At 32.0% G+C, this 24,380-nt stretch overlaps 1 protein-coding gene across 1 annotated transcript; it reads left to right on the top strand.

The window, feature by feature from the left end:
- Positions 1-4,183: 4,183 nt before the first annotated feature.
- Positions 4,184-21,108, top strand: LOC146531745 (uncharacterized). Its single transcript, XM_085198440.1, has 6 exons — positions 4,184-4,503; positions 7,698-7,864; positions 8,182-8,365; positions 10,658-10,797; positions 16,662-16,881; positions 19,409-21,108. The coding sequence occupies exons 1-6, from the start codon at positions 4,473-4,475 to the stop codon at positions 19,486-19,488; spliced, it is 822 nt and encodes a 273-aa protein (XP_085054566.1). The 5' UTR covers positions 4,184-4,472; the 3' UTR covers positions 19,489-21,108.
- The last annotated feature ends 3,272 nt before the right edge of the window (positions 21,109-24,380 follow it).

Here is a 24,380-nt window from a genome sequence, read left to right as displayed (position 1 = left end):
ACCCCCTTTACAGTTTTATTATATATATAGATTACAGCCATAATTCTTTGTACATAAAGAAATTGTAAATAAAGAGTACTCGAGTTATTCTGTATAAATGTTATTAGCTCACAGCACTTTATTTTTAGCTCCTATGTATGAAATACGAGGCTGTATTTACACCCAGGAAAGATAAAAGACTGAAGATTTTTCACTGGAATGGAGCGATATCGGGTAACTACAGTGAAAAAGATAAATTCGATTGTCGATAGGATTTTCCATTATACCTACGTTAAGCTCACCTATTCCCCAATTTATTGATTTTCTCAGAATAAATGGTTATTTGGTTATTTTATAGAATTTTATATTAAAGAAGAGATACATAACATTTAATATTATCATATCCTCGCTCTGGTAACAGAACACCTCCAGAATTTAATGCAAAGTGTGGACCGGAAGTGTCCTAAACTTAGTATTAGGAGGTCTCAGGTTCTTTAAATGAAAATCATCCTCAATAATTAAAAACAACCGAGTGTGTGACCTGAGCAATTATCTCAATTATTCAATTGTTAAGAATAGAAAAAAAATAAAGCTCTTTAATAATTCTTCTTACAAAAAGGCTCATGAATGCTCTAGGTGGAATTCCACATTCAGCATTAGAAACAAGTTGTCTACAGAGTTAAATAAATGTGGGCCATTTGCGAGTCCGTTTATCATCCAAAGAAAAGTGCTAACGACGCTCATATACGCTAAAGCTCGGGTTTAATATCGCAGATTGTTAACTGTAATTTTCATTAATGAAAAAGGTACAGCTCTATATGTAACTAGCGGACTCGCGCAACTTTGCCCGCTTTTTTGCACCCTCATAAAATAATTCTAATAAACCATAAAACACGTGATCTGTCCAAATTTCACGTTATGGCTGTGCGTGCGTCTTACCTTACTGTTAATCCTAATAAACTATTGGGTTTGTTTTCTTCTTTTTAGTTTTATGCAGTCAGTCTTCCACCCGAATTTGAGACACCGTCTGTTGAGTGACATAACTAACCACTACGCTGTGTCACTAGACCAGGTACAGCTTTTAGAACAATATGTAAGAATGATGAAATCCCAAGGCACAAAACACAACGGGCGTTGAGTTACGCCACTCAACATGTACCGAAAAAAAATATTCTTATACTTATGCTACAAAATTCATTTCATTGCTCTAATATCGCACGAGTCTATTATTAATACTTTCACGACATGCTCTTATCCGGCTGGAAAATTTTAATATTACATTTACAAAATCAATTTTCTCAGGTGTTGAAGCAGATTTCATATCTACGAAAAGTCACGTATTGCGAAGTAAAGGTAACATAAGTTAAACTGTAATATGCTTATAGTGATTATGCTAGATCATTATTCTCGATTTTATGGCCGCGGTAAATTATAAAATGATGCCACGAGATGGTTTACATTGTAAAATTTTATATTTATTATACTACTATGTGCATTAATATTAAATATTCATTTATAAACTAGTTTATGGAAACTTATAACTCATTGTTATTGGTATTTACTGATATTCAACAGCAAGTTCAATTTATTAGAATAGAAAGTACACATAATTTTGTTGACCAATTATCATCGAAATAATTAAAATAGATGAAAAAAATCACATTTTATTTTTAAAAATATACAATGTTATTAAAATTAATAGTCGATGGAATTTCGTGTTAAAGTATATTTTATTATATTGCATTATAATAGTAGTGATAAAGGTTTTATATTTGAACAAACACAATGCTTATTTTTATAAACTATCTGGCGATATAAAACGTACTGAACTTTAATTTACACATTGAATTTTATGACACAAATTTTCTTTTTATTTACATTATTTTTCAAACTTATGCTAAGTTTTAAATTTCTTTCTTTCAATTTCTTATAATCCAAACGTAGAGCCTAATGAGTTTCTTTAATTAGTTATTCGTCGAATGTGAGCGTATATGCCAAGAGGTCTAGTAGAGTCAGTTCTTTAGAATTAAGTTGTGGAATTGAATTTGAAAAAGAAGTCTCGCGATAACTTGAGAATATTTATGTTGCGAGTAAATTGTTTGCCGGCTAGGCAATTTCAAAAGAAGTATTCAGTTAGCATTAGGTTGGCACACCGTTAAATAACGTACTATGGTAATTTTTTAAAGGTTGGAGAAGTGTTGAGTGGTGGAACTCAACGCCGCCCTTTACCTCGACACCAGCGCCGAGAAATGGAAATATACTATATATATTTAAATAAATATTTCATTTCCTCCGAGTGGGGATCAAATCGACCACCGGTCACTTTACAGTCACACTTTGTGCACACTTTAAAATTATAACAGCCATTAACTTTCATCACATTCCTCTGGCAAAATCAAAACAGAAAATAACATAGATACTTTAACCATTCTCAAGCAAATACATAATCCCAAAGGTTGTAATTTCGTGTTTGGCTCCTTTCTGTATTTTGTAATGTACATTTTCGTAGTCGGCCGTAAGCTTGTCGAAATCTTTCCTTTTGTTCCGGATCAATGTGGGATAGGGAAAGATTTTGTGTACAGCGCCGCATACTTTCCTTCTTAACAAATCTGTTATGAATATTTCATGTAATATTAGGTAGATTTGAAAGACTCTTTCGTTTCGTTCGTTTCGCTTGGTCACTATATTATTGGTTATTAATTACTTATATTATTTAATGTAATTTACGATTCAATAGATTACAGAAAAACAATGTTAGTAGCAGTCACTTATATAATTTTATCACTAGTTGAATAATATATAAGAAAATAATATAAGTGACGTGGATTTACCTCAAAAGCTTTTTTGCTTTTAAATTAATTACCGTTCAAAAATTTAATACATTATACAAAGAGGACATTGTCAACAACAACAACACATGTCCAATTAATTTATCAATGATGAATAGGCCAAAACTTCTCAAAACAATGAAATATAACACAAAAAATCGATTTGTGGTTAACTTTCGCAAGAAAGTCATCGAAAATATTAGGGATTGCGGAAAATAAACCTTTTGCTCAATTAATGGACTCTCCAATATAAAAAATAACATTACAAGAAGTTCCAGACATTAGCGCGTTCAACCAAATTTCCAGCTTTATGTTATTAGAATAGAAATAAACATGATATCGAAAAAATGTTATTGAATAATTACGTAAGAATAATTTGATATCGTCGCAGCCCTGATATAGTGAGAAATACATGATTCGCAATAAATAACATTTTATCACAAATAACTATCAAAATTATATTACCAGAGCGCGGCGGCGTCAACGACTCTCCTCGCTCTCGTCTGGTCGCAGTGGCGTATAATTGGATTGTCTTGTCTCGTTTGTACCAACATTTTGATTGCCGATAAAGGTTCTGAGGGTTGAGTGATAGCTTTCTGTGCTTATATGTTAAAACTTACTGTATTGTTACCGAACTCGTATAAAAGAGGGTAGACGTAGGTGAAAAAGTCTATAAAAGCAGTGGAAGTGTGTCAATTGTGATTGCTCGTAGACAACAGCCTTGATTGATAGGAACCTCGTATGAAGTTTTGTTATTGGGTTATGCATATCACTTATTGCAATTACGTAGAACCTCTTTCCGAATAATTTAGAAACATAGACGATATGAGTTTTTATCGTGTTTTTTTAATAACGCTAACCGCTTCCGATTTCTAATAGTATGTTATATTTTTTATTAAGACTGAAAATATTTCAATCTGAAAACATATTTAAAAACTGCACAAGGCCAAGCTCAGTGGGATATTATACAAATGTAAGCGTGTGGTATGAGCTTTTAGCCATTTAACTTTATCGTTAGTTTATAATGTACTTACTGACCGCGTCACTGCCAGCCTCCGACTCGACGTCTATCTGTTGGGCCGCTTCATCAGACACCGGATGCTACTCCGCGAACTAGTTAATGTTCTCTATATAAACCGACGTAGTGTAATAGCTATCTATATCATACAAAGTTCGTAAAGCTTGTAAGGTTATTAAATGCTAACAATAATGCTCTTTTTTGAAACTTTTTACTTAAGAATTTCACCTCGTTACACTTTATCTGTTATCGAAATTTAAAAGTTAAGCGTCCTTTTGTAGAGATCGCACCGCGCATGAGCACCCTAGCGGGAAAACCAAGGACACTCGGCGAGCGGGCCCAGAGGGAGGAACACGACTCCTCGCCACTCTATAACGGAATACGGACGTGTCCGGTGACTCGTAAACAACGCGATTGTCAACAACATATATTTATTGCTAGTTTTTAACTGAAAATACTAATTTCGAAGATATTTCTTTAATGTAATTGACGTGACATTTTTAATATGTGTGTGATGTTTAAAATGAAGAAAAGAAAACTATTAACTGTGATGTTATTTTTGTGAATATGTCATTAGTTTGACAGACGTGCTTGTGAGGTGCCACGATACATATTATTTAAAGAGTACAGTTCTCTTAAAAGTGACAATGAAGGTTGTAACACTGGTAGCGCTTTGCGGTAAGTACGAGGAAAAGCATTATTTATTAAATAATATTTTTAAAGATGTTTGGGATATCAGTTACAACACTCAAAAGGGAAATAGAACAGCATCTATTATACAGAAAATATAATATAAAGCCGGTTACTTCTTCTTCAATAGAAGTCTTAATTATTCTTTATGTTATTTTTAATAGGTTATCCCATTATATAAATGAGGACTATTGAAATTATTAACTATGAAAATTCATATTCGTATAATACTAATATAGTTAAGTAAAATGTTTTATAATACATTTATAAAAATCGGCACAACTCATATAATTGATTTGGCATAGGCACATTACTATATTGACATGTATTTGTGTCTCAGGTTATCTTTTATAATTGAAAACAAATGGAACTAATTAGACTATTGGAGAGAGAGAATTAAAATCACAAACAAAAAACAGACAGTTTAGGTTAAAAGTTGGGTTTATTCTTTTTCTTTATTTTATTCAGGCTTAAGTATCGCTACAATTGGTACTTTTTTATTTTGCTAAAGGAATTTCAATTTTCCAATCCTTCAAATTGTTTCACTATGGTGCAGTGGAAAGATAAAGCTTTTTAGCTAATTTGTTTTTAGTTTCGTTACAACTCGACAAAAAATAAAAGAGCTTTTAATTTTATGTTATGGTTTTTCTTGAGTTCTGTTTTACTATAAATTTTAATTGTATTAAAAGATTTATGCAATTATGGCACGTATCTGATAACTTTAAGAACGATTTTATCTACTAAAGCATACAGTATGCTCAATTTCCCCATATATTATGTTATGTTAGGTTTTACGTATTATAGGTTCCTCTATCGCTATCAAAAAAATCATTTTTAAATAATTTAATACCTTAAATAGTTTACAAGAAATAACTTGAGACAAATTTAAACAACAGAAAGTTATTTGCAATTAAAAGCATGTTGTAAATTATGTATCTTACAATAAAGCGCGACTTGCTACGAAGCCAATATTGAAATCTCTGATTAATAGCTCAAACAACTAGTGAACTCAATTATTAATTTCATCATCCCCACTATTTATCTTACAAAACGAATTACATTACCGTTGAACCCGAGTTTGGGAGCTTTTAATACAAAACTAAGTTATCTAAGCTGTAAAGTTACAATGACACTCGCTCACAACTTTCAACAACACACACACCTACATTCATTTCACAGTGTCATACTCACAATTAACCCTCTCTGAGTCGTAATGTCACGTCATAACCGCACTGTGTTTGTATGATATCGCTACGTCTAGTACAACTAGACAAACATTCATCAATAATTAAGTCTTCGACATGAACAACCCGCGAGCTTTCTTTTCGGATATTCAAGATTAAAATAAAAAAATGTTAAGTTTACCATTCCAATTGATTTCGTATTAACTAAAGTAGGAAGAGTATATGAATGCACGCGTGTTTAATTAGCGTATTTCCAATTATAAATGACCTTTTTCAAATTGGGTTACTTATCTAGGGAATACGCTGGTATGAACGACAAGGCCCTCTGCGACCATCAATACAGTGTTACTAGCACACGTATGATAGTGGTGGTAATACGATGTGCAAGTAACATACTCTCATGAATTTATTAAATTTACAGTTTCACAATTTTTTTTCTTGTAGCAGGGTAAAAGTAGACAAAAAGCAGTTATTGTCAAAACACTTCGTTCTCCGCTTTCCGCCTGAAATCAAGACGTTCTATGTTAATAACTGTTCTGCATGCCGCATTTTGCCTTGTTTTGGTTCAGCAAGTCCACGACTATCTCAATTGTCGAATCTTAAAAAAAAATCGTGTTTAAAAGGAGTTCCCAAATAAAGTACAGTTTTATAAAACCAATGTTCTTCGTGTAAAGTTATCAATGCATGTTTGTTTGTGCCGAGCCTCGTGACCTTTGCAAACATTTGCTACCGTCGTTTATTACGTTTGCTCTGTACATATTTCACGCTATTTGAGTGAAAAAAATATTCACAGAGGTTTATTTCAGTAGCAATGTACTTTGTCGGCACCGTCAGTGTTAGGATTTGCGTTCTTCGTCTGTAATGTGCCGTAATATCTTCGTCCGTTTCGCTTGCTAATGTTAGCTTTCCTAAAATAATAATAATAATGTTTTGTTAGCAGTGTAGCGTGTCTTATGTTGGCCCATGATTACATGTATGTATGATACATAAATATTAGCTGTCTAAGATATACATCCAGTATGATACATCTACATATTAAAAATGCATATTTATTTATTTATTTATAAGGCCCACCAACAATTGATACAATTATCACATGGCATAAAAAAAAACCAATTAAATTATTTCTAATTGCTCAGTTATTTACTGGTGGGCTCCACATGCAATAATAAATTTAACGATAACAACAAACAACTACTTAAATATAAACACAACATAAAACAATAATAACTTACACATACTACACACAAGTTATACGTTCTTATATATTCTTTGACCTAGGAGAATTTTTTAATTCGTACCAAGAAATTATTTAATTATTACAAACTAACTGTCCAACCGTAGTGTTGAGTATCGATACTTCAAACCCCGCAGCATCTGAAGCCCTTTGCCTGTACGCTGGAAATGCGTGAAGATGTCTCTTCTGATAAAGTAAAAGTTTACTTCATAATACATTTACTATGAACTATATCGAATTACGTTATATTATTCAACATTATATTATGTTGAATGAAAAAAATATATTTTCATTTTTTTTTTTTAAGTTAGTATATTAATTATGAATAAAGGAGTTCTATAAAACATGATAAACTGCGAAAAATAATTGAATTAACATTTCTTAAATACCTCGGGAGAACAAAGAGACATCATAAAATAATATAACATTGGATCTACCGAAACGAGAGCCGTATAATAAATATAATTTTAGATTTTTAACGACATTTTTACGTTTTAATTAAAAACGGTCTAAATTAAATTTAGAATCATAAAAACAGTGTTCCAAGCTGATGATTTATTTCATAATGTATTTTGGCTTTGAACGGATCCTGATAAAATAACCGTTTACTCTGTAGTTATTTTGGCAGAGTATTTATAATTTAGTTTTCTTTAATATCCCACATGATAAACATTATATAATAACACAAATAGTGCTTTGTTTTATTTTATTTTATTTATTTTTGTCTATAAAAATGATAATTTCTAAGTCATTTGTTGCAGCGCTAACATCAGCTCATGAAATAACTCAGCTGAAGGTCCCGCTGTACGCGGACCCTCGGCGCGCGGCTGAGCTCAGTTGTCACTTCCAGATGGACGACCAGAGACTACACTCCGTCAAGTGGTACAGAGACATGCACGAGATATTCAGATATAGACCCTCACAGAAGGTAGCTTTGATCTTTATTTAATAGCCTTTTGACTGTCCGATATATACATACATACAGCTAAGCTTCTAAACATGTAAATGTGAAGTGCTGTCTAGGATTTCAAAGTAACTGTGTTTATTTAAATACATATTTATATAGGTAGTAGTAAAATGTATAGGTTAGCATTAATTGGAATGAGAAAAATAATTGCGAGCTACAAGCCTTACGCTATCATTATATAATTTCAGATGTCATAGATAATACTATAGGTACTACTAACTTCTGAACTTTTTCAGATTTTGATGCTATTTTGAACTAAGCAATGAATATCTGCACAGGTCCCAATCCGGCTGTTCAATGTGACCGGCATAATGGTGCAAGGCGGCGACTGCCAAGAGGACTCGTGCACGGTGCGCGTCATGCCGCCGCCCGTCGCCGCGAGAGCTGCCTACACGTGCGAGGTGTCCACAGAGGGGCCCAAGTTCCAGATAGCGAGGCAGACGAAGCATATGACTGTAGTTGGTGAGAGAATAATATTATTAAAAGATTATGATAATTATTACAAGCAAATTTTTTTAACCGTAGACTTTCAGATGTAAAATGAGAAATTATTTTTTTAATTTCGTAGAAATTTCTAGAAATTTCTTAGTCCTTCCCTTCCACTCTATACCTACCAATATGCCAAATATAAATTTTCTAACTTTGGTATAGTTTCGTATGTGTGTTACAAAACCATTAGACTGAGATCCAAGGGCCGTCCTAAAGGTTATTTAAAATTGGAGCAAATGATGTTAAACTATCAAGCTTTAATTTTAAATATGTCATTTACAGACTATTTCAAGATTCCCACACAGAGATATACCGTTATTAGGCGCTACCTCTGAAAGGGCCGCGCTTTCAAGTTAATTAGTAGGCATAATGTCTCAACTACATATTAGACTAATAGTCCTCAAAATTTAAGCTTTGCTAAAATGACCCAGGTCTGGCGGCTCTGAGATCTTGGGCTACATATATAGAACGTTGGTATTGAAACATTCACATAGTGCATTCGTAAATATGCGGTAGCGAACGTTGAATATCTAATAGTAGAATGTTGAATTCCGCTTTTATCAGTTACTTCATGAATATGTAAATGTTTAAATTGTAGAATATTGTGGATTTTAGAGAAGTTTATAGAGTAACAAAAATTTTGGGGAATATGGAATGAGTGCGCTCGGGGTTTCAAACAGTTTGTTGTTATTAGTAAAAGACTGATATTGAACAGAATAAAAAAATAATTTTCAAAATTTCGAGAATGAGGAAGCATATCTAAACAGAGAAGATGATTTATAACATATTAAAAAAACTAAACTCCGCCGTGCATTACAGTCTCCTTTATAATTTCCCTTAAATTAAAAATAGTAGAAAAATAAAAACAACGTGGCTGATATACCTGCTACATTATATATATTGCTAGATCGGCTTAAAAATCCAAATCATTATTAAATACTTAATTTTCGACGAGGTCGCGTATATGAGAATGGAATTAAATACATATTTATAATATTAACAACTATTGCAAGTATTTTTGTAATTATCACATTGTAGTCTTGATGGCATTTTCGATGTTATCTCAGAGTTTCCCTATATAAATATAACTCTACTCTCTAAAAAACTGAAGACCACATATACCAATACGCAGGCTACCTTAGAATTAATGTATACTAATTCGTTCAGTGTGATTTCTTTAACATGTATTTAATGGTATTTTTTTAATTTATACCTTTTTAAGCCATTTATTTACCTAATCAACCATAACTTTTCTAAATTAAATCGGCATTGCAGTAAATAATTATCATAAAAGTAATATTTTTTTGGACGTATGAAATAATCTTTTAAGCACTTATTGCTAAATCAATCTCATTTTAACATTTACTTATAAATAAGCAATCGATTACAAGCATTCTAGAAATCAATATTTATATTTCATAATTAACTGCAAACTAGTTCAGCGAAAACCACTTACCCAAGCCAACAACAACTTTGTTTAGTTTTACGTAATGCTTCTGTTTTAACGTAAATTAGTTATGTGAAGCTTTTGACTCCAACTAGAACGGCTCGTACCTACCTAACACTTTAATTACGTTTGCATTCCCACTATCGCACACTGTAGCGTTCTATGTAACTGGAGTTCCTTTATAAAATTATCTTAATCGGCAAGTTTCTGATAGTTGAGGTAACGTCCTGTACTTCAGCTAATTTGAACAACGGAACTTTATTTTAGCTTTGGGATCTTTTGTTTTTCGTAAGCTTTTGTTGTCTGTAAATAAGAGGCGGTAGAAGAAAACAACTTACAATGGATTTTTTTGTGAATTTGATAAATGTGTTTGGTTAATATAAGATAAGGACAATTGATACATTTTACGTCTGTATGAGCAAAATGCAATTGTCATCACTGTATCCCGAATCTCTATAAACAGAAGAGTAGGCAGAGGGAACCTAATATAACTCCACTCCGTATCTGCCGAATTTTTCGAGGTGTTGAGTGGTGGAACTCGACGTCGGGTTTTTGCCTTTTTACCATAGCGAAGAAAAGAAAATAATAATTCATTAACTTGAGTGCTATTGAACCCACAACTATCGTATTACAGTCACACACTTGTGTCCCTGCGACACGACGGCCACCAGTCTCTCGACAAAAAAAAAGAAATTCGATTTTTTTAAACAATTTGCTGATACCTTAACTTAATCTAACTCGTTACCAACTAAAGATTCGTTAGCGTTAGCAAATTTAATTTATATCGTACTTCGTATTGAAGTCCATTTCCCTCGCAGCCATGCCGCACAAGGACCCCACAATACTTGGCGCTCCTAAACTAGTGAGGCCCGGCGAGCAGGTACTGCTCAACTGCTCCTCTGACTACTCCCTACCGCCCTCTGATATTACTTGGTACATAGACGATGAGATTGCAAAGGTACGTATGTCGTATGTTAATATAATAATAGTTGTTTTGATATGTGTAAGACAATTGTCAGTGTGAGGGTATTTTACAGAAAATAAAATAATAATACCCACATAATTATTTATAAAAGAGGAAGGGAACGGCTATAAAAAGTGATGTTTTTGAAGGATTGAGTCAGTACGTCGTTATTCTGCCTGTCGTAAGGTGTAAAATTGTGACAGTGTTCAAATGTTTAAAATCAGTGTCATTGTTGGAACTATGCGTTTTAAAACGTGTATAAGTGTAAAGTGTTATATAGAAACAGTGTTAAGTGTGCTGTGTAAAGTGTTAGAAGTGTGTATATGTAAAAGAGGAACAATAAATTATGGTTTTTAAGTATTTTCTTATACTTAACAACTGACATTTTTACATATGTAAGTATTATTTAATATATCATATTTAAAATAATAATCGATTGAATATTTTGCTTCCTTGTATTTAGGCTATTCATGTAAATAAAAATAGTTAAAAATAATTTATTTAAAAATTATATATAGAACCTCGTTCCGCAATACTACATACATACACAGTACATGTGCTAATAACAAAATGTACTCATTAGAATGTACGGTAGTGTATATTCTATTTTTATATGAGCAAAACTTGTATGTGACCTTCTTTTGCAGTCTCTCATTAGGAAACGGTGTGCGATATGGAAAAGTTCGTATATTTATTAAACGTACATTTTAAATCTAAAATATGTATATTATCACCTTCCAGAACATTTTACTTAATAAATGTCATTCGTGTAATGAGAGTTTTTTATTTTGATTTATACAAACAGATATAACATTTTCGTATTTTGGAGTAAATATAACCATAAATATGATAAAAAAAATAATAGTATTCGTGTAGGTAAGATTGTGAATTTTAAATTGAAAGAATAATTGTGATCGAGCTTAGGTGGCGATTGAATGTGTGACTTAAACAAGGCATTGCACATTCAGCGATCTTCGTCATATTTGTAATTGTAATTTTGTTTTTTAAATATCGTTGAGGCTTATAGTAGCGGAGATGAATAGAGTTTGACCGTGGCTGCAAGAGCTATGAGGTCGATCCTTACCGGGTCATGATAATATTGTAAATATATTTTTTTATTCCTAATCATTGTAGCTGGTATAATAAACAAAAATGTTGAGTTGTTCAACACGTAAGAAGGTTCCTCACCGGAGCCAGTGGGCTGCGATAAGTCCACTCAGGAGGTCAATAATTTCGTCCCCGATAGTGATCTGATAGCAACTACAACCAACCACTGAGGCAGACGAAGACTTCAGGAGTAAAATTACTTTTATTGCACGCGAAACGCAAAAATCAAACGCATTTTACTCCTAAGCAGTTTGTAAGTAAATCAGGCTTTTGTTGACTTGTTGAAAATGTGAAAAGTTTAACTACAAAAACTTTTATAGGCGTCTACAAAGTTAATAACTTAACTTAAAAGAAGAGAAGAAAGGGATATTAAAATGCTATAAACTTTTCGTTTAGTATTTGTAGTGATTATTATAAGTTGAGGGTAAGTCGAAATAAAGCGTTGGCTTACTCAGTTGTGATCGGACATTAAACGTGTACAAATCAGTTGGCATTTTATTCTTATATTATCTCGAAAATACTACAAATTGGCGACGAGGGACTTACCGACGTTTGCAACAACGTGTATAAAGTGCATTTCATTATAAATTTTCGTCTGTAGTATTTTCGAGACAATATAAGAATAAAATGCCAACTGATTTGTACACGTTTAATGTCCGATCACAACTGAGTAAGCCAACGCTTTATTTCGACTTACCCTCAACTTATAATATTCACTACATCCCTCCACCAAAAATATAAAAATATACAAATAAAAACAATTATCCTATTGACAAGTAATCGAAACTATTTTTTACAACTTTACAATATTACTAGTTTATTACAATTATACATTTTTTTGATTCCGTGTCTTACGAATAGGATACCTTCGACCACTCTCGACCGTGACGGGCACTGGAGTAGTGTCCTCACCAGGTAACATGTTAACATTGTTTTTATCAACAACAGGCAGTGCCTGTTTAGTGCCCATCCTAGAATTTGAATCTACATTGGATTTATTACTCTGGTCTACATTAATTAGAACATCAGGATCCGATGACTCTGTTTCCTCCGATAACTTCTCTCTCTCTCCCACTTGATCCAATGTAGTTTCAGAATTCGCTACTGGACCGACATCATCTGTTTTTGGAACACAAGTTACACCAGTATACTTTAACAATTGATCAAAATGTTTCTTAATTAATAAATTTAGCACTGGAATGTATACCATAAAAAGTCTAGAACCAATCTTACTTCTAATTACTCCTAAATGCCATGTACATTTATTTCCATTATAATAAAAATGTTTAACTAAAACCTGGTCACCTATGTTAAAACAAACATTGCGTACACCGCCATATTGTTTACTTTGTAAATCTTGTTTATAGTTAACTGTTGCTTTAGCAGCAGATGCCAACGACATCGAATTAGGTGACGTTCGAGTATCTTTTAAAAAATCTAATGTGGAAAACAACTTCCTTCCGAGCATTAGTTCTGCGGGTGAATATCCCGTAGTGCAATGTGTTGAATTTCTGTAATCAAACAGAAATTTTAATAATTTTACATTTATATTTCTTTGGTTAGACTCAGTTTTTAAAATAATTTTTAGTGCCTTTTTAACAGTTTTAACCGTGTTTTCCGCTTGGCCATTTGATGCCGGATGATAAGGTGCAATCGTGACATGTTTTATATTATTACTTATACAAAAATTATTAAACTGACTCGAAGTAAAATTCGTTGCGTTATCTGTAACAAGAGTATGAACTAAACCAAATCTACTAAATAATTCGTACAACTTCATAATCACAGCGTCGCTATTTGTGGAAGACATAGGATAACATTCTATCCACTTGGAATGTGCGTCAACTACAATAAGAAAATTTTTCTCGTGCAACGCAAAAAAATCTAGATGTACTCTTTCCCATGGACGTTCAGGATACGGCCAGGGAGCCAGTGGAGCTCGAGGCGGGGAACTGCGGAAAGATGCACACGAGCTGCATGAACCTACCTTTTCTTCAATCTGTTTATCTATATTAGGCCACCACATACGACTCCTGGCTTCCGTTTTAATTTTTACTATTCCGAAATGAGAGGAATGTAATTCATTTAATAACCTATCTCGAAAAACTGCTGGAATTATAATCTTATGTCCCCGTAACAAGCAACCATTTTCTAAAGACAATTCTAAACGACACAAAAAATAAGGTCTCAGTTTCGCGTCATTCACGTTACGCGGCCACCCATTTTTTAAGTGATTAATCACTATTTTTAGAATTTCATCTCTCTCTCAGTCTCCTTCCTAATTTCATTAACAGTTACAGGTTTTAAAAGAATATCAGATACAAAATTTACAATACTAGACTTATCAATTTCCTTATCGTTTATCTCAATGTCATATCCAATGGGCACAGACCGCGATAAAAAATCAGCTGTATTATTTTCACCCTTAACAAATTCTATATTATAATTATACGCGGATAGGAATAACGCATAACGCTGCAAACGGTTCGCGGCTAGTTCAGGAATGCCTTTTTTTGTTCCGATAATTGATAACAACGGCTTATGATCAGTGCGTAACGTAAATGGAACCGTACGCCCGTATAAATAGTGGTGAAATTTCTTTACCGCAAATACTATCGCCGTCGCTTCTTTCTGTATTTGTGCATAATTACGTTCCGCCTTAGACAAAGACCGCGACGCGTACGCCACCACGCGCTCCGAGCCGTCCGCCTGCCGCTGCGCGAGCACAGCGCCCAGCCCCGCGGGCCCCGCGTCCGCCGTCACTATCGTCGTCGACTCGGGGTTATAGTGTGCTAAAACTCGATCCGATATCAATTCCTGCTTAATTTTTGTAAATGCATCATTCTGTAACTTCCCCCAAATCCACGGCTCGCCTTTTTTTAATAATGAATGCAACGGATTCAATATGTTCGACGTGTTTGGAACGAAACACCTGTAATAGTTAACCATGCCGAGAAAAGATTTCAATTCACTGACGTTTTTTGGACACTGAGCATCGAGTATTGCTTTTATTTTTTGGTTTGACTTATGCAACCCGTTTTTGTTAATTATAAAACCTAAATATTCCACTGAAGACTTAAAAAATTCACATTTATCCCGCTTTAATCGTAGCCCCGCATCTTGTAACCTACTTAAGACTACTAAGTTAGACAAATGTTCATACAATATTTTTCTGAGAATTTCATTTTTTGTTCTATTTTGATTATTATTTCTTCATTTTTATTTTTCTAACAGCGTTTAAAATAGTTATAAATCACTGTTAAATAAATGTATCATGTCATAATTTTATCATATACAAATATAATTATGTATATTCTATAGAATTTGTACTTCATCTATTTAAAGAAGTCCGTCGTGGCGCAGCGGCGGTTGTCTATCAAAACACGTCTTTGTTGAGATAAATTGAATACCATTATACGACTCCGGGCACTATTATGAACTGTGAATTGAAAGAGAAATCTGTTTTTTTCTTAATTACTTAGAAGTTGGGAATATAGTTGTTAAATAAGAAAGTTAAACAAAATTAAATTAATATAAGCTATATTTTCTGATATAGCAAGCTTGTATTTTAATACGTTATACGTTACCGTTACCGTCGAGTTTAAAAGTGTTCAAATATTACTTTAAGCAAACACTTGTTTCTTCTCCAATAATGTTAACACACTCTACAATGCCTTTACTAGTCTGTATTCTAGTATGAAAAAATAATATTAACATTGTAAATGTACTTTGAAGTTTTTAATGGACTTGCATACATTAACCACTCCACTGCATAATGAATAGTGATGGCCGAGTCACTACTTTGCTTAAATAAAGAGAATCTAATAGAAAATCAGGTTTTTCTTGATTATTTTTTAGATTTATTCAAAGATATAATATAATTAAAAGGCAGTTTTGAAAAATACTTCTTACACACTGTGTTATAACTGACTTACATATACTACTATTATCTATCAAGTTCCACCTGTCCATCAGATTTCAATAGTCTTTTTTTATGATTTTTGGGCATTCATCATCGTTGTAGCCACTGTTTTAATTTATACTCCTAGTGTCAGGTCACTTTATTCTCCGCTTTTTGCCCGAATTAGAGACAATATTTTTGTGTGGCGGAATTTAATGCCACGTTTGAATTAAAAATAATTGATTACGCAGAGTGGGAATAGAATTCACAACCATCACAATCAAAGATAGTCTCTATCACAGAGTGCTACAACGACTTCAAATAGATCGAAGGGCAATTTATTTAAAACTTTTAGCTTAACTAATATAAATCGTTCCATGAAAAGTAATACTTTCCTATCAAAGTAGAGATAGACTGAAAAAGAGTAATTTATCGCGCTTTAAAGTAAAATTAAAGTCTTTATCTCGTAGTTCTAAATTGCATTTTATAGAAATAAGGGCAGAAATAGCTTTATGGATGTACTTCCGGTACACAAGTTTGTCTCGTCCGCTGTAATTAAGCAATTTAACCTACACATTTAATATCATAACAAAAATTCTAGTTACCTATACGGACTGTGTTTATTAAAATTTTACATAACAACGACGCGACGTATACTTAAAAAATATTGAATATTTATTAGAAAAATAATTATATGTGTATTAAATAAATAAAATGGTAAGAGACACAGAAGATCTTTATTGAACTTTGAGAATGCAGTACTAGAGGAAGGTGCGCTGGAGAGCACTTAATAAGAGGTTGATGACCCACCCTTCATATATTTTTGTACTTATACTATATAATGTTACAGACGGAGCCCTGGCAACGTCTCGAGCTAAGCGCGCCCCAAGCAGGCGGGCTGCGCGCGTCCTGGCGCGTGTTGCGCGTGGCAGTGCCGGCGGCCGCGAGCGGGGCGCTGCGCGTGCGCTGCGAGGCGACCCTGCCCGTGGAGCCGCCCGTGGTGAGGGACGCGGCCGCGACTATCACGGTGTACTCGCGGACGGAATTGTCGAAATATGTGTCTAATGGAGGTATGCAATGGTTTTTGAATATTGTTGGTTGTAATAAATTGTTAAATAAAATATATTTTCTAATTTCAAATTTTATGTTACAAAAAACTGTTATTGATCGTCACACAATTTTATATTGTATATTTTTCTTTAGATAATGTTAGACAGCTCTCTTTGATTGCTGATTATTTAAAGATGGCGCCGTGGAGATCATTCCAACCAGACCGAGTAAAGTAAAAAAATATTTAAAACATAAAAATCCAGCAGTTGAGATTTGAATATATAGTCATCTCGTTTAGTCAGAAACATCTTTATTTCGCTACATTAACACTAGAAGTGCCGAAGATTGATACCCCCCTTGAACCGCCGTCGTGACAAATTTGTCCCATTCTACTTATTACGTTGATTGTTGGTATAATATAAAAAAAATATTATTAAAATAATTCGTAAAATATGTAGACCATATTTAATAATCAATTCTTATTCTTTTACAAACATAAAAGTACCAAAAAATAAAACACAAAAAAAGAATCAAATATTTCTAATACGTTCTAAGGGCGTGACAACTAACTGAATAACTCTTACAAAATTATAAGTTATTGAAATTAGTTAATATTATTATTAGGCCAAGTAATGCATTAATATATTCTTCATCAGTGATACATCACAGATGATTTATAACATTGCGTGGTAATGCCTCCAGAATTCGGCGGAAAATGCCAGCGGAGTGCATAGCACTAGGTTCCCAGGTTCCCTCTACCTACCCTACAATTGCCCACATTTGGTATCAAGTGTTTTTCTGAAATTCAAGCCTAGCTTAGTCATCCTTTCATCTGATACCTCACTTGGACTAGCGGCAAAATTTAGTATTGACACCAATTTTACCCCACTTTTCAGGCTATTATTTTTTAAGATTTATACATAAATGTATAGTTTTCAGATTTTTTCCTGTACTAGTACTATATGTAGATGCTAGCTGCCAAATTTCATAATTCTAAGTTAACTGAAAGTACCTTATTAATTTGATTCCCTTTATAGTGTCGAAATACATGTTTTTTTACTATATAAATAGTCATATCTTTTTTTAAGGGCGCTTTTTCAGGAAATCAAGGGACTGTAGTTCGTCATATAGTTCATATTCATATACTCATATGAATATCAACTCGATTTCTCCAAGCATCCCTGAGATAAAGGCACAGACAGACGGATGGACACAAAAATGATCTTATAAGGGTTTTTTTCCTTAAAAGCTACAGAACCCTAAAAACTTAGGCACTGACTGCTAAACCTACTATTAAATTTTTTTCCGCCCCCGCATTGCCCTTTCCCCTCCATTTTCCATGAAAATATGTCAAACTATATCCTCAAATAATAAAATAATAATGGCGGGACAAAAATGACCCAGCGGCAGTTCTAGGTAAATCTATTTTTTTTCCAAAAAGTATGACTGCTATAAAATTATTTATATTTTTAATTAAATAAAGGTGTAAAATTGGTAATAGTAAAAAAAAATCATCTACATAAATTAACAAATAAAAAAGTTATATACAATCAACCTTACGTTTGGGTCAAAAATGGGACGGCGGCGCTTCTAGTGTTAAGGTATTATGTAATCAAAATGCCTATTTATGTTACCCAATAACAAAAAAGTTATTTTTTATTAGACTTTTATAAGCTTATAAATAATTGTAACTTTGATTATTATATTACGTCAAACTAAAATCAAATTAAATTTCAATGAAATAAAATGTTATAATAATAACTTGAAATATTCCTTTAAGCTTACAAAGTAAATTTGAAACTTGATTAATATTTTATTAAGTAATATTTGAGTCTCATAGAAGGATAAACGCCCAGGGCGCGATCCTAGAAATAAGAAAACAGCTTCTATATTTTACAAAGTGTAGACAATAATATTGTTTCTTATCGCAAACTAAATTCTGATATAATATCTTATTTAGCTTAGTCAACCTTTTGTTAAGGAATAATAATCGTTATTTTACGACATTTTATTGTAATAGCTGGTCATTGGTTCGATTCCCACTCAGGGGAATGATCATGTTGATTTAATAAAAATAATATTTATTATAAAAAGTATACCACACTTGCTAAAAACTGTACAATAGAACATGACAGGTTAACGCTTCAAGCAGCCCTGGGGAAATTAGAAGTTTAATAGTAACATTTCTACATTTATTTAATATTTATGAGATACACCTAATATATTCAACATTGCTGTTATAAAATTTGCTTATTTATTTTGAAGGAAAATATTTAATAATACGTCTTCTTTTATATTATTTAATCAATATCAATATTATTTATACTCAGCATCTAATAATTTTAGACTTTTCTTGTATTAAGATACCATATTTCCTATTTTCCATTCATTTGCAAGATATTGTGTATTGAATGGAAAAACTCAACGCATTATTATAATATCGGAACGCTGCCCCAAGTAAGATCAAACCCGCAACATCCGCATTTACAGTCAGACGCTGTACCATTGCTCCATGACGGTTCCTCCTGAAAAAAAAAATTGTTACAGGTACATCCGCTGACAGCAACAGCTTGTTACTCGTCCTGGTCTGGACTTTTAGACAAATATCAAAGTCTGTCACCTTATGAGTCTTGGTTTGAATATATTTCAAGTGATATTAGAATAAGTGTAGTTAAAAGAACGGCCTCAACCCAAAATAGTTAAGAACTATAAAAATAATCGATATATAAGTTTTATTCGCTGCATTAAACACATTTGTGGAAGGAATACGGTTAGGTATCGTAACTATGAAACAAATAAATCAAAGTTAATTTAATTCAATGTAATAGATATATGAATAGATAAAATACTATAAAAGTACTTTATTTTTTGTATATTTCGAAACGTTTTTAATTAAATTATATTCAAAGATGTGTGTGTATAAATATATAATTTATTAGATAAATTATGTAATTATGTAATTATGTAATTTAACATAATATAAATAAACTTTTACTCTTAAATTCTAAGCTTTGTCCTGCATTTTAATTAACTAAAGATCTCCATGAGTTAAGTATTTAAAGAATGTATATAAGTACTGACGTAGGCATGAGTGAAACAATTTTAAGCTCATAAATAATGAATTTAAATTATTTTATTTTCTTCAACTTGTTTGATTTTATATTTCATAAATATAGAAGGAGCATATGTTTTTTATCATAAAATTCTAATTAATTAATGTCCATATTAATAGCAAGTATTCATTATCAATATTTACTTCATTATATTAGGCAAAATTAAATGTAAATAATATGCATAATTTTTCCTTTGGAATTCAAAGGAAAACACAGAAAATTGTAAATTGTACACTTGAAGTGAGATTATTCCATAACGACTTACCATAATTATTTCCTTTTAATTTTTATATTACTCAAAATGTCTTTAAAGACAGTACGTATCAAGATCGTCACCGCTGACGTTCCCTTGTTTACACTACAGTGTTTTATTTAAATAAGATAGATATAAGTATAGAAAATACAAAGGAATCAAAAAGGTGATCAGTTTCGACAAAGCAAAAGACTACACTACCATAGGAGATATATTCAATAAAATTACTAAAAATACATACATTACGTATGTCATATATTTCATTATCGAAATCTGTCGCCGGCTGCCGTCATGACAGTCGATCATACGATATGGCACAGGTCACAGAGAATAGGTCATATTTTATCTAAAAGAAGAAAACTTCAAAATTACTAGATTACTAAAACGTGCCAAAGGCATTTATATAATTGAATGTATTTCTTAAAATTTATTCATATTTTTTAATTCCAAATGATTCATAAAAATTAATTAATATTCTTTTAAAACAAATGAAATATAAAAAGATGTAGGTAATGATGAATTATATAAGAAATACAGCTTTCAGTATATTACTTTTGTATAGTTTACAATATAACTAGAGTTATTAAGTATTTTGTATATAAAATAAATAAATAAATTAAATATTGTTTAATTCTTAACCTGTAATTAAATATACAGATATACCACAAGATTGTATAAGATTTTATTAAGTAAAAATTAATTTGAGCCTAATCTTTAAAAATTTTATAACCTAATAGTTACTTCAAAATGTGTATAAATGTAGGCGTTAATCAATGGCTGTGTTTCACTTAAGATAATGTCAATTTTTTGCACAAAATCATCTTATTATCTTTAATGTACAGTAAATCGATATTTTGTTTTATTTTATTCATCAAATTAAATGTGATGCGTAAATAAATTATGATACGAACGTGTTGTGTTTTATTTATTTAAAGCCTTTATACCTCACATTAAGTAAGTAGTTAAGTAACTGCTTAATATCAAATGAAAATATTAATATTACACATTAATATTAAAAAAGGTCGTAAATATTAAAAATCACCTAATAATTTGTATCTTTATATATTATAAAAGAACATGTTCTCACTGACTGAGGTAAGACGCACGAACAGCCGTAACCGCTGTGCGCAGGAACGTGATATTTGGACAGATGATTATTTTCGTAATTTGGACATATAGGGGTTGAAAGTTAGTATGGAGTTTTTTTCAAATCTGCACCGATTTTTATAAAATTTTAAATTCAAACTCAAAAATATTTCATTGAACTTGTATGTCGTGGTTTTTTTAGAATTCACCCATTAAGGGTGCAAAGAAGGGGTTGAAAGTTTGTATAGACTCAAGTCAATGTCGCTCAAGCTCAAGTACTTCAGAGTATGCGTAAATCTGTAGAGTGGAGACCGTAGACCGTAGAGTATCAGGCTATTTTTTAAACGGTTTTTAAATTGTTAAGTGTTATTGGAAACTTGGACAGTTTCCAAAGAGGTGCGGGTTCAAATCCCGCTGGGTTCAAAATTTTTAATGTTTTCTACAAAATATTTTTCTTTCCTAAGTACGAAATAATACTTAAAAATGAAAAAATAGTCTAATATAAAACTAGTTTAAAAACAACAATTTAAATGGACCATAAATCTTTCTTACTTTAAGATCAACGAAATATAAACACTTACGAGTAAAATTTTATTTACTAAAGAATTACTGGTAACTTGGCCGTTGCCTGGGATCATATTATTTGTATTTCTGATATTCCTGACCCGCAGTTCCGTCAGGACGTGCCAAAATGGCTAAATTAAAACTGAGTGCAATTTGGACAATTATTTTGTTGCTTTTATAAGAAGCCGCAATACCATGCGTCTGGCGTGAATCCAGACTGGCAGCTTGTCAACTATTTTTTCCGCTTGATTTCTGTTAGATTTTTATTATTTAGATTTTTATAAAATACTAGCGACCATCGTGCGACTACGCTTGCTTGTAATATAAGAATGTTTAAGTATATTTATGAAAAAACCGACTAAGCGGGAGTTGGACTCGCCCACGAGAGTTTTGTTTCAATTTCAGGATTGTGATTGGAAAATACCTCATAAGTTTTGATGATGTGGCCAATAATAATATAATCTCAATGTATTCTAAAGCAATGTGTTTGTAAAATTGCGGGAAATAATATAATTGACTAAAATTAGGGACTTTCATAATTTTTATTAAGATTATCGTATTAAGTCTACATTATCTTATTTATAACCATATTTACAATCCATTATCCATCCATTCCATCCATTTAGTACCACGTCATTACTTTTCGTTTTCCTCAAATCTCTTTGTTGTAGGGTGATTAAAATTTACTTTTATAGGATAATAAGCACAAAATGAACATTGCTTTTGTGTTATGAGTCGCAGTGTTTATTCTTTTATACTTTATAAAAATATTGATGGTAACTGAATAAAGATAGCTTTTGTTCCTTAGATGTTCTTAGTTTGTTAATTAATATTCAAAGATATAATAAAGCAATGTAAGCTTTTTCTATATTTTTACGCTGTATTTGTATAAGCTATTCAATTTTTTTGTTAAATTATTATTTTATCAAAATTTGTATTCTTAGATAAAATTATAAAAACATGCCAAATAAATTACATTCTTTAGAGGCTACTTTAGTCACGTTGTTCGAAGCAATTTGACACAAACATGTTTCATTATAATATAACTAGCGGACGCGCGCAGCTTCGCTTGCTTAATTAGGGGTGAATTCTAATAAACTACGAAACATGTGAAACAATGAAATATTTTTAAGTCTAAATTTAAAATTTTATAAAAATCGATGGCGATTTAAAAAAAATCTATACAAACTTTCAACCCCTTATTTGCACCCTTAAGGGGTGAATTCTAGAAAACCATGAAACACATGTTCAAATAAATATTTTTAAGAGTCTAAATTTCAAATTTTATAATAATCGGTGGCGTTTTAAAAATTTTTCCATACAAACTTTCAACCCCTTATTTGCACCCTTAGGGGGAGAATTCTAGAAAACTATGAAACATGTATTCAATTAAATACTTTTAAGAGTCTGAATTTCAAATTTTATAAAAATCGGTGCCGATTTAATTTTCTTTCCATACAAACTTTCAACCCCTATTTCACCCCTTTAGGGTTAAAATTTTTTAAAATCCCTTCTTAGTGGATGTCCAGATTACGAAAGTAAACATCTGCCCAAATTTAACGTTTCTACGATCAGCGGTTACGGCTGTGCGTGCGTCTTACCTCAGTCAGTGAGGACAAGTCCTTTTATATATATAGATTATTGTGACCCTGCTGTGTGCAGCAGTTAATTATAAGTTTCAGTTTCAGTGAAATACGGTACGGTCCTCGCAATTAACGGCATCGCAGTATAATTCTGCATGAACTCTGTTGATTCTAGTTTAAGTGCTGTTGATTTGATTAAATTCAGGTCAGCTTTTAATATTTTAGCACATTAAATGTCATATTTTTAAATAAATTTTAATCATTTAGTAATTGCCTGTAATTCCAATATTGGAATATATGAATTTATTTTCAAAATATTACTCTATATACAGTAAATATTTAAAATTACCTTATCTTTTTCTTCAATAATTTGAATCTAGCAATCGGCGAGATCGAGTCACAACTTAACACTAGAAGCGCCGCCGTCCCATTTTTGTCCCAAACGCAAGGTTGATTGTATATAACTTTTTTATTTGTTAATTTATGTAGATGATTTTTTTTTACTATTACCAATTTTACACCTTTTTTTAATTAAAAATATAAATAATTTTATAGCAGTCATACTTTTTGAAAAAAAAAGAGATTTACCTAGAACTGCCGCTGGGTCATTTTTGTCCCGCCATTATTATTTTATTATTTGAGGGTATAATTTGACATATTTTCATGCCTCGGGGACGAGGTGGAGGGGAAAGGGCAATGCGGGGGCGGAATAAAATTGAATAGTAGGTTTAGCAGTCAATGCCTAAGTTTTTAGGGTTCTGTAGCTTTTAAGGAAAAAAAATCCCTTATAAGATCATTTTTTTGTCCATCCGTCTGTCTGTGCCTTTATCTCAGGAATGCTTGGAGAAATCGAGTTGATATTCATATGAGTATATGAATATGAACTATATGACGATCTACAGTCCCTTGATTTCCTGAAA

Source organism: Heliconius melpomene, chromosome 15 (genome assembly GCF_056956725.1).
Source record: "Heliconius melpomene rosina isolate 202511_hmr_F chromosome 15, ASM5695672v1, whole genome shotgun sequence".
In the NCBI taxonomy this organism is placed as follows: domain Eukaryota; kingdom Metazoa; phylum Arthropoda; class Insecta; order Lepidoptera; family Nymphalidae; genus Heliconius; species Heliconius melpomene.
Note: the sequence above shows the minus strand (reverse complement) of the source record. Positions and strands in the feature narration are given on the sequence as shown.

Coding starts and splice junctions, on each gene's coding strand:
- LOC146531745 (XM_085198440.1), top strand. CDS start 4,473: ATGAAGGTTGTAACACTGGTAGCGCTTTGCG. Junction 7,865..8,181: donor GATATAGACCCTCACAGAAG/GTAGCTTTGATC, acceptor ATATCTGCACAG/GTCCCAATCCGGCTGTTCAA. Junction 8,366..10,657: donor GAAGCATATGACTGTAGTTG/GTGAGAGAATAA, acceptor TTTCCCTCGCAG/CCATGCCGCACAAGGACCCC.